This window comes from Lycium barbarum, chromosome 8 (genome assembly GCF_019175385.1).
Source record: "Lycium barbarum isolate Lr01 chromosome 8, ASM1917538v2, whole genome shotgun sequence".
NCBI classification, from domain to species: domain Eukaryota; kingdom Viridiplantae; phylum Streptophyta; class Magnoliopsida; order Solanales; family Solanaceae; genus Lycium; species Lycium barbarum.
The window spans coordinates 107065768-107078153 of record NC_083344.1 but is presented as its reverse complement, the minus strand read 5'-3'; the positions used below and the strand labels follow the sequence as shown (position 1 = coordinate 107078153).

Below are 12386 nucleotides of genomic sequence, written 5' to 3'. Positions count from 1 at the left end.
CTTCAGTTTTTTGGGTTCTGTTTCACACTGTTGAAGATGTCCAACAGATTAGTGAGTTGTTGCAACAGGTGTATTACCTGTTGCAACAAGTATTACACTTGTTGCAGCAAGTCAATAATCTGTTGGAAGCAGCTTCAGTTTTTTGGGTTCTGTTTCAGACAAAAACTGAAGCTGACTCCAACAGATCATTGAGTTGTTGCAACAAGTGTACTACTTGTTGCAATAACTCACTCAGTTGTTGCGGGTTTTTTATACAATAACGTATTTAGCAATGGTTGCAACAATTACAACAACTACATAATCTGTTGTAGAAGTTACAACAACCACATTATCTGTTGCAACAACTATAACAGCTATTGTAAGTTGTTGGAAAATCAGTAGATTTATACCAAGATGAAAAATTGAAATAAAATAGCATTTGTTTACTTACCAAATGAGCGAAAAACACTTATGAAGTAATTTCCAGTGCTACACGAACAAAATCCAGTCAAAAAATTGCAAAATCGGGTGGTCTCGTTTTTTTCTTTCTTGAGCAACAATGGCTGACGAAGAAGAAGAAGAAGAAGAAGAAAGCAGAACAATGGAATGAGAGGAAAACACTTATGAAGCAATTCCTAGTGCTACACGAACGAAATTCAGTCAAAAAATTTGAAAATCGGGTGGCCTTGTTTTTTTCTTTCTTGAGCAACTATGGCGGACGAAGAAGAAGAAGAAGAAGAAAGCAAAACAGTGGACGACGACGAAGAAGGAGAAGAAGAAGAAAAAGAAGAAGAAGACGAAACCAGCAGAATAAGAAGAAGAATAAACTAAGCAAAAAAGAAAAGGCAAAAATGGCGGAAACGGCGCAGGCAAAAAGAAAAATTGGCGCGTTCTTTTGCTTTATAGGGATAATATGGGTTGAGTCAAAGTATTAAAAATAAAACTTGGGGGCAAAGTGTAAAAAACAAAGCTTGGGGTCAAAGTGTTAAAAATATAACTTTGGGGCAAGTCAAAACTCCCTAATCACTAATCCAAAGTTTATCACCCCTACTGAATTAAAAAAATTAGAGTTACCCCAACTCAATTTTGAGACTTTTTTTCACTCTTAATTAAATGGCCCAAGTTACTACTCTGCATCAAATATGCTCCTAGCCTTTTTTTTAAGCCTTCTCTTTTAGATCTAAGGCCCTAATTTCACCTTTTGAGCTATTTTAATTTAATCTTGGGCAATTCACTGGAATGCCCTTATTTCGGGGTGGTCTTTAATTTTTGCCCATCAAATTGAGTTTTTTTTTTAATTTTTTCCCTTCACCTAAAAATTCCTAGATTCCAGGGTCGAACTCCCGCTCAGTCAACAATTAAAAAACAAATCGCAAGGTAGAGTTTGGATTCACAAGACAAAGTTTGTCTTACAGTAACATTGCAGGCAAACTCTTCCTTGTATGTAAACTTTGTCTTATAGCATCACATGCAAACTCTGCCTTATACGACAGAGTTTGCCTTAAGGTAGCATTGCAGGAAACTCTTCCTCGTATGCAAACTTTGCCTTAAGGTAGCATTGCATGCAAACTCTGCCTTGCGAATATTTTTTAAATTTTTGATTGAACTGGAGTTCGAACTCGAAAGTTCGAGATATTTTCAGCCATTAAGGGTCAAAAATTAAAAACCAGCGCCTTTGAAGGGAAAAAATTAAAGACCAGCACTTTTGAAGGACAATCCGTGCAAACAAAATGTTTATTCTTCAGAGATTCATGTATTGACTCATTTCGGTTAACTCAAACTTTTGGCATTAAACTACTACTTTTATTAATTTAATTTATGTGAAATCCATGCATTATTTTAAGTGAAATAACCTGTAAAATAAAATCTGTGTATTAATAACTTAGAGGCAACATTGTTTAGAGGAAAAAATACATTTGATGTAAGGAAATTTTGTAGAAAATAAATTTCAGAAACATGGAAGAAATAAATTGGTTTTTATAGTGTAATCATTTTCTTTAAGGAATTTAGAGCCTATTTGGATTGGCTTATTTTAGATATTTTTAAGTCAAAATAGCTCTTAGGCACTTTTGTAGTGTTTGGATAAGATTAAAAAAAAATGCTTTTAAGTATTTATTTTTAAGTCAAAATTGCTAAAACAAGCCAAAAGTCATAAGCTATAAGTCATAAGTTAGGGTTCCTAACTTATAAGCCATAACTTATAAGTCTATTCAAGCAGGCTCTTAAACCTTCCATTATGTCGCTACAGCGATTCTGGTAGAAGTCCTTCAGGATAAATTCAAGTTCCAGTTAGCTATTAATTCTAATTTCCTACAAAAATATTTTTTGGGATTACAGAAAGCAGTAGAAGAGGAGACGATAAAAATCTGATGATTGTGTATTTCGTTTGGGGAGGAAATAGATATTTATAAAACCTCTTCGTGCATGTTATGACTAATAGACAAACCTTTTCATAAAAGCCATCTCTTAAAACTCAACAATCATCTTATTTAACTTCAAAATCTGTTAAAACTATTTTTATTAGAATAAAAACTGTTTAAAAAGATGACTGAAATTTAATTAATTTGGGGCTACCCAAAATACCGTGTTTGCCTGTTTAATCATATAGTCAAACTTTGATTTTCCTCCAAAACTTTCCTCAAGTAAGACAAGAAGTGTTTAAAAACACTAAACACTTCTACTACCTTCTTCTATTTTAGTAACGGAAAAGGTCCAAAAATACCCTTAACCTATTTAAAAAAGGCTCATAAATACCCTCCTTCCACCTTTTGGTCTAAAAATACCCTTCCATCCACCTTTTAGGTCTAAAAATACCCTTAAGGCTTGTTTTTGGCTCAAATATACCCTTTAAACTAACATAATATGTTTTTTTGTTTTTTTTTTATTTCATTTCGTGAATAAAAAAATGAAAAGTAAATTATAAATTTTTCTTTTGGAAAAATTGCCAGATTTAAAAAAAATTAAAAATTTAAAAATATGAACGAAACTGTTTTTTTTTTTTGCATTTCGTGAATTAATCAACGAAATATGTTTTTTTTTTTTTTTTGCATTTCATGAATAAAAAAAATGAAATAGGAAATTATAAAATTCTTTTTGCATTTCGTGATTAAAAAAACGAAATAGGAAATTATAATTTTTGTTTTTTTGCATTTCGTGTATTAAAAACGAAATAGGATTAAAAAAAAAAAAATCGTTCATATAAAAACGAACTTGGAAAATATATATACCAACGAAATAAAAAAAAATATATATATATATATATTCCAATTTCGTTTTTATATGAATGAAATTAAATTTTTTTTATCCTATTTTGTTTTTTAATACACGAAATGCAAAAAAAAAAATTATAATTTCCTATTTCGTTTTTTTATTCATGAAATGCAAAAAAAAAAATCAAAAACAAAAACATATTTCGTTGATTAATTCACGAAATGCAAAAAAAAAACAGTTTCGTTCATATTTTTTAATTTTTTATTTTTTGTAACTCTGGAAATTTTTCGAAAAAAAAAATTTATAATTTACTTTTCATTTTTTTATTCACGAAATGCAATAAAAAAAACAAAAAAAAACATATTCTGTTAGTTTAAAGGGTATATTTGAGCCAAAAACAAACCTTAGGGTATTTTTAGACCTAAAAGGTGGATGGAAGGGTATTTTTAGACCAAAAGATGGAAGGAGAGTATTTATGAACCTTTTTCAATAGGTTAAGGATATTTTTGGACCTTTTCTGTTTTAGTAATAATAATGATGAGGGACAGACATCATTTCTCTTAGATACTCCCAACAAACACTAATGTAACAATCTCTACAGGATTTCAATATGTTATTTGTCATATAAAAATTCTGAGTTAATTCCCTAGATGATCACTCAAGTTTGGGAAATTGCTTACAAATAACACTTTTATTTTTTTAGGACAACAAAGTCACTCAATTATCACTATTTTTCTCAAAATACACTAAACACCTCAAAAGTTTCCTTTTCTCCTAATTGGCATGCATGTCATTAAAGCCCATTTTGAGGAAAAGAGACTTTTGAGTTGTTTAGTGTATTTTAAGGAAAATAGTAATAGTTGAGTGACTTTATTGTTCTAAAATAAACAAAAGTGATATTTATAGGCAATTCTCCGAACTTGGGTCATCCTCTGGGAAATCAAAAAAAATTACATTATTATTTTATTCATCGAATAACAAGTTGTCTATTATTATCTGCAGTATATTTATCTTTCCATAACTAATCGTCAATAAAACCATGTGCTATTGCGGATCTAAAGGAAGTGAGTTGGGATTAAATTAATAGTCGTACATAGTAGTCTCGAGCAGTGAAATAGGCAATAGGTAGTTCAACAAACTGTACCAAACGGTCGGCACTCGGCAGCCACATTTGGCGCACTCCTATCTCTTTCTATTTTCCTCTTCATTGGGTGTCTAGTATCCGCATTAGCGCATTCCTATCTCATTCAACTCTTAAACACCTCAATCATTGCTAAGGATTAATAGTATATAATGAGTAAATATTTGCCCGTTCCCGATGTTTACGTTAAATAAATTCAAGTTATTATGGTTCAACTAATTAATAAAGTAAAAAAATTACTTATTATTAATTAATTATGGTTACGTGCCTTTTCTATCCTGGATTGGTGCCTTTACAATTCTCGATCAATTAAATCGTCGGTTGGATTTAGAATTTAAATGGTGTAAGTTTAATTTTGAATTAAAAATATGAAATATTTTATTTGTTTTTGCCCAATATGTAAGTTCGATTGGGAAGCACAAAATTCTATCAAATTCGCAAATTCATGATTAGATTACCACTAACTCTAAGCACGAATTATGTTAAATCCAAATGATAGTAATTAAACAACAAATAACTGGTGCTGCTGTTGCTATTCTAACCACAATTACGAGATTCATATTCTTAGGATCTGATCCTCGTATCTTCAATCTATTCATAGTATGTCCAATGTATTTCTCCTATTACTAAATATGAGTCTCAATTGAAATCAATCGTGTTTCACATCGAATATGCAGAAAGAGCTTATTGAAATATATAAGAAAAGAAAAATAATCTTTTATATAGTAAGGAATATTTTTTTTTTTTGGTCCATTATAGTAAGGAATATCTCAGTGAATAAGCTCATGAGATCCATCAATTTAAAAAGACATTACCTCTTCCTTCAAAATGTCAATCTAAAACCTCGAATTATCAAGCATAAATGAATTAACTAATAGAAAAAGTTTTGTTGAAGTTGTGTGACCATCAATTAGCTCAAAGCTTAGGACGTTAGAGCGAGCATATTTTTTTATTTACTGAATTATTCTCATGTCTAAAATTTTTTCTGTTCATGATCCAAATATGTGAAATCTCATGTTCAGAAGATGAAAGTGGCGGAAATGAGAATGCTGCGATGGATGTGCGGGCACACTAGGAGCTATAGGATTAGGAATGGAGTCATCCGAGACAAGGTTGGAGTAGCCTCAGTGGAAGACAAGTGCGGGAAGCGAGGCTGAGATGGTTTAGGCATGTGATGCGGAGAGATGCAAATGCCCCAATGCGGAGGTGCGAGAGGCTGGCTAGCGACGGTTTCAGAAGAGGTAGAGGTAGGCCGAAAAAGTATTGGGGGGAAGTGATTAGACAGGACATGACACATTTCCTGCTTACCGAAGACATGACCTTAGATAGGAGGGTATGGAGGACTCATATTAGGGTAGAAGGCTAGTAGGTAGTCGCGTTTATCCTTTCTTACGAGTAGTTATATTGCTCTATAGTTTCTTGTCTCTTGATTTCTGCGAGTATCTGTTGGTTTATAATGACTTATTTACTTTCATTGTTTTCATTTTCATAATTGCTTTGATTTGTTTGTCTGTATCTGACTTTTCTTATGCTTTTTCTTGAGCCGAGGGTCTTCCGGAAACAGCCTTCCTACCTAAGGTGGGGGTAAGGTCTGCGTACACTCTACCCTCCTCAGACCCCACGCTGTGGGATTCATTGGGTATGTTGTTGTTATTGTTGTATCCAAATATGTGAAAAAGGTTTTTTTTTTTTTTTTTATGGTGATAGTGAGATTCGATTTCATGACCTTGTTGGGACTTAGTAGCTCAGTTGGCTGACTACCTGAACTTTCACCTTGTTTGTGAAGGTTCGAATCCCCACATTGTAATCCCCTCCCCTACCCCAATAAAAAAAAAAAAAAATCCATGACCTTTGCTTGCTCTGCTGTCATATTAAAATTGTGTTTTCTGCTCATGTAAATACTTAAGTTATTAAATAGAGAGAATTTTATTTACTTAATTATATTCGCAAATAAATATAACTCTCAAGTTAATAGACGTTGTCCGTACAATCTTGTAATTTTTTAAATTTAGCAAGGGATAAAGCATTATTATTAATTCTCATTTTTCAAGAATGTAGGTATTTGCTTTCAAAGCGAACGCCATGCAGCCGATGATATGCCAGGATTCTTCTGTCCAGATGCAAATATTAATTATATGAGGTCCAAATATTGTTCAGGTTACAAGTGGAATATTTTAGTTAGTTTCATGTTTTTTTTATTTGAATTCCTTTTCAACTAGTAACGAATGGAGAATCTGGGAGTTGATTTCTCATACGGTCACTTAATTATCATAATTGTAACACAAAAATCATTTAATTTTATTTTGTAATTGAAAAGTCACTCAACTTTCATCTTTGTAAACATAAAAATCACTTAATTTTGTTTTTGTAACTGAAAAGCCATTCAACTTTCATTTTTGTAACACAAAAATCATTCAACTCATTTTAGTCAATTTTTGCTGACGTGACATTTTTTTAAAAGTTAAATTCTTATTTAATATAAACCCACCTATTTTTATCATTTAGTGTTAACCCCACTAAATCGACCTGCTATCAACATTTTTATAACAAAACACTAAGGACTGAAACTTTGCTAGTAATTTTTTACTGGTAATGTTGTTGGATTTTCCTCCCTACTCAGGCCTTAAAATTTTGCCTCAAGTTCATTTGGTTATTATGACACTATTGTTAAGCTATTTGCAAGTAGTAACAGTTCTTCCAGGAAATTTATACACTCTATTAATAAAATATTACGCAAATCAACTGAGTTTAGTTGTATCTTTGTTCGTCTTTCATGTATGATATATTCATAATACAATTCCCTTGGGTAAGCAGCTTGAATTTTACAAGGAATACCATAAGAAGATGGTAGTGCAGGGAAATTAAATGTCATATTGATAATCAACGTTTCAATTCACTTAGTTAATGCAAGAACCAAGAAGTAGTAATTTTGTTCAAAATTAGTATATTAATCCTCTACTCTACAAAATTTACACTACTGATCAGTTTTCAAACATCCTCATCAATCCCTACACTAAATTCATTGGATAGCGAGTCAGGTCAATGGGACGAGTCACTAAATGGTAAAAATGAGTGAGTTTATATTAAATATAAAAAATGTCACGTTAGTAAAAGTTGACTAAAATGAGTTGAATGACTTTTGTGTTACAAGGATGAAACTTGAGTAACTTTCCAGTTGCAAAACAAAGTTAAGTGACTTTTCAATTACAAAATAAAATTAAGTGATTTTTGTGTTACAATTACGATAGTTGAGCGACTTTCTCAAAAATCAACTCAGCGTTTGATATAATCATTAATCAAATAGTATTGTCTTTTCTTCTGATCCCTCTAACGTATTTGCATTTTACTGAATAAAGTAATGGCAAATAGTTTGGACACATAATATACACGTTTCATTTAGAGGAACAATATTAATTGATGTTACAGGACGAGTACTAGAGCAGACAGAATTCAAATGATTCCTTCAGTAGACAATTATAAGACTCACAATAGCAGTCTTTAAAAGTAATTAGATGAAGAAATTAAATATACAACTTGAATTAAAAATTAAGAAAGTCGGGTTCAAGGCAAAGGATTTTGCACTTTCTTGCAGCCAGATATAAACTCATTGCTGAATATTTTTTCTGTCTGCTTATTGACGTCATTGCTTTAATGAAGTGTTAGATTTTGCATCCTGCATGTGTACATATATACAAAGAGAAATAATTAGAATAAATTAGCTAATAAACTCGAACTAAAGATATTCTTAAAATCTGCATGCAGAGCACAAATGTTTGTAGGAAGTACTGAGATAAGAACTACTAATTTTTAACGTGCAAAGAAAAATTTACCAACTTGATCTTACAATTAAGAAGATAATTACCAACTCTATAGTTCACATTCTTGATATACCTACTCCACCCACACAGGATAACTAAGAAGTATATAGGGACTTAACGGTCCTTCATATTTGTTGGTAGATTTTTTTTTTTCCATTGTCATGGCGTTCGGATCAATTTGTGTCTACACATCAATTATTCAACTATAGATCTGTTATCTTCCACCAGTATAGATATCAAGTGTCTGTACCACCGAAATTTGTTGGTGTCACCAAAAGCGAACTCAAGATTTAAATTTGATGGATTCAATACTTATGTTATCACCGCTAAATTTATTGTACCTTCACAAATATGATTCAAAACTAAGTATTTCTTCATCTTTTTTGTGATTTTACTCTTATATATCTATATTTCATAAAATAAAATATTAAGTTCAATTGACCCCATGGAAATCAAATTACATATGCTGGAGGTGTCACTATTATGATGTTCGTGTTAAGAATATTTAACAATTAAGTAGGTATGTTCCCTGTGAAGGTGACCCCAACCTAACCCTACTATCCCCGCCTCTGTTCTTTAATTGTTTATCACTTTTGCACTATAGTACGTTTTAATGTTAGTGATACCTGCATGGTTTAAGGTAATGTCCAATACCACATAGTAGTACATTGTTTTGGTTTTGAGGTGCAAACACATAACACGACACTTTATATTTAAGCCATTACATTCTGAAAGACCAATTTCATATTATATTCTACTAGCATTAGCTTATATATTTGACCATAAGAATTTTTCAAAAACCAACTATGGATAATTGGTCCTGGACAAATGTAGTACCCTCGTACAACCAGTTAAACTATACCGATGATCAATCCATAATGTCAGTCTGTATAACTTAAATTTGTTTGATCGTATAGACCAACATACATACCTTTAATAATAGTGTTAGTCAGAAGTGGAATGGCTTCCTCCAGTATTCTTGTATTTGGGGAAGGGCACCCTACCACTCTCGATATAAAAAACATCCTCCAGAAGTTTTTCGTAGTGTCGTTTCACTTCTTCAGCAGTTTTACCTCCAACTGCTTTCGCAATATTAGACCAACGATCACGAGTTTCCTTGTCATACACTGCCAATGCCTTCTCAAACGCCTTGTTCTGTTTTGCTGTCCACGACCCTGAAGAACCATGTTGAGACGACATTGAGCTCATGATGAGGTATTTTTTGTTGACTTCAATAAGTTGTGAAAATGGATGTCAATGGCTTGAAGCGAAGAGCTTACAAGAAAAAGACAGTTAAGCAGAGTTGGTATGTTGTGAAAACAGAGGTCGCAAAGGGCTACTTATATAGGGAGTGAGAATGCACCTAGGGTATGGCATGATAGGCAATAATAAAGTTTGTAAAAATCTAGGGAGATCAAAGATTTGTGGACATATTTACTCGGTACCTGATAGAGAATATCGGCTATTTTGGTGAAATAGTCAATGTGCAAATGAGTTGACGCGTTATCAAGAAAGTGAAAAAAAGGGTGAGAGGGGGGTCCAAAAAGTTATTGCAAGAATTTTGGTGATTTGTATCCTTAGGAACCACAAGAGAAGCTGGAGAAAGAACATTCACATAGCCATGAGCATGAAGAATCAGTATCCCCTGAACAAAATTTTCAGTTACACCTCTTCTTTTCATATAGATCTTTTCTCTATTACAAGAGCCACAAAAATTACAGTCATACAGTGTACTCAAAATCCAATGAGTTTTACTAGTCCTTTTCTTCCATATAGCATATTAATAAAAAATAATAACCTCAGCTTATTGGGACTTAGTCACATGGTTGGTTTATGGGGATTAATGCCTAGTAACTCTATTATTGTAATTAGATGGATGCAGTAGATTAGTCCTTGAGGAATAAGCACACTACTTGGCAAAAAAAATATCTGCAAAAAGAACCTCATCGCTGTAGATATATCTTTAATTTGTTACGGCAATCGAGAATCATTATTATCTGGTTTAATTTATATATTCCAAAATATTGACTTAAAAAATGAGATAGGGCCCAAATTAACTAGCCGTACAGCAGGAGCTTTCACGAGAGTGCCTCAATGCTAGTTACAGAGTTCAGTCTGATGAAGAGATTGCCTTAGATATCATTAGCATTCGAACTAGAGCCCAGCTAGCTAGAATTAAATTTTATGAGTACTGAATTGACAACTTTAAGTATTAATTAGTGAATTCTAAATTTATTATTCGTAAATTTTAGTGAATTTCTTAGCACAAATATAATATTTGAGCAAAAGCTATTGAGTTTGGCAGAATTTGTATCCAAACCAGTGTTTTAAAAGCGGGGGCGTGAGGCTGAGCGTTTTGCTTAGTACAGGGTGAGGCGTAAGCCCCGAAGCAAGGAGCGTAAGCAGGGGCGGATCCACCCTTTGGGGTGGGGGCGGTATGGCACCCCCTCGATTAATAATTTCTTTATATACTTATGTTGTAATTTGCTTAAATTAGGTTAAATATTTGATCCTGCCACCCCTAATCGTAAATTAGACAAAGGTGCCACGGCTGGTAGACACAAGTTTGAATATATCTTTAACATTTTCCGATTCCCGTTTTTCTTTGCGCTTTTTACTTCCTTTGTACCAGTAATTCCCTTTTCGGCCCTCCCAATTTTCTATTTATCTTTTATTATTTATATTGTCTTTCTCTTTTCTATTGTTTTATCTGTGATCTTTAGCGAGAACACGCAAATAGAAACTTCAAAATCCCTTAAATTAAGCATTTCTCTTAATCTTAAATCTGTGAGTATTTAAATAAAAAAACTTGAGTTTCAATGAGAATTTTGGATTGAGATCAAAATTCATTTTTTTTAATAATTTCTTTTGTTTATTACTCTCTCCGTCCATGTTTACTTGTCTATATTTGACTTGAGACACTCTTAATAAGCAATAAATAAAATGAGAAATGAATTGGAGTACTTACTAATAAGGGTAAAATAGGTATAAAATGGTAAATTATGTCTTGGTTTTTCAAACTATATAACTTACAAGTAAAAGTGGACATATAATTTTATTATAATGGACAAAGAAAAATGGACGGAGGGAGATTATAAAAATTTATGTTATTCTATAATTGTTAAATTCAATTTAAATCACTCTACTACTTAAATTGTGATGGAAACTTCGTAAGCACTGCTTAGAAAAAACATGAAATTTATGATTTGTTGTTGAGAACTTGTAGTTTATCTAATTCTACATTTACTTATGGGGTGTATTTACATATTGAAGAGTTTTTCTATTATTTTTCTTATTTTGATTGGTGTAATTCCCTTATTGAAGATGTTATTTTACTTGTGCAAATTCATTTTTTAATATACATAAGAGATGCAAGTTCCTCGGTGAAAATGTTGATTTTACTTCTGTTGTTAATGGGTGTTAATGAGTGTGATTCCTTGTTTAAGATGTTAATTATGTTCGTTTCTTGATTTTTGAGATGTAATTTTCATATTTGCAAATAAAAAAAAGCCTATTAAGTTGACTCGAATAAACTAAAAAGTGATGGACCCGACCCAAATACACGTTCCTAACAAGATGTACATTGAAAAAAATTGTGGCACCCGCCACCTTTAATTCTAGATCCGCCTCTGAGCGTAAGCCCCATGAATCTTTAATTTTTAACTTTATAATGTTGTACAATAGTGTAATAACACAAAAATCATAAAAAATATATCAATTATTTAAAAAATTCAAAACATGATTAAAGAAACTTATAGAAAACAAAACTTCTAACATGAATTTACAAGTATAGATAATGCAATGATTTAAAGTTATTATGAGATGCAAGCCAACTCTAACATCTTAACTGTCAAAAAATAAAATAATCACAATTTTTAAAGCATATTACTGTCATACTATGTAATTTACCTCCCTAAAAGAAAAACAATCAATAAACTTTATCATATTATAATTAAAACATTACTCCTTTATGAATAAAAACAAAATTACTTTCAAATAATAAACTATGATAATTTTGAGACAGAGAACAAAAACGTGAAAACCAATGACAAGTGAATATGTAAGATTCGTCTATGAATTTTTAAAAGAAATGTGAAGTGATATTCACTCTCACAGTGTTCTCAAATAGTCAATATGCAATACCACGGCTTGTTATTTGAGGTATTCTCGACCGTCTTATTTCTATTGATAAAGAAAACTATTAAGCATTATTCATTTAATAAAGACTTATGAGGGTC

At 31.8% G+C, this 12386-nt stretch overlaps 1 protein-coding gene across 1 annotated transcript; it reads right to left on the bottom strand.

Annotated features, from left to right (window-relative positions):
• Window positions 1-7776: 7776 nt before the first annotated feature.
• Window positions 7777-9588, bottom strand: LOC132605234 (transcription factor RADIALIS-like). The gene is made up of 2 exons (XM_060318448.1): window positions 9080-9588; window positions 7777-8003 (listed from the first exon to the last, which is right to left on the bottom strand). The coding sequence occupies exon 1, from the start codon at window positions 9355-9357 to the stop codon at window positions 9094-9096; it is 264 nt and encodes an 87-aa protein (XP_060174431.1). The 5' UTR covers window positions 9358-9588; the 3' UTR covers window positions 7777-8003; window positions 9080-9093.
• Window positions 9589-12386: the final 2798 nt, after the last annotated feature.

Bases quoted from the DNA above. Each gene is read 5' to 3' on its own strand.
- LOC132605234 (XM_060318448.1), bottom strand. From the start codon at position 9,357: ATGAGCTCAATGTCGTCTCAACATGGTTCTTCAGGGTCGTGGACAGCA.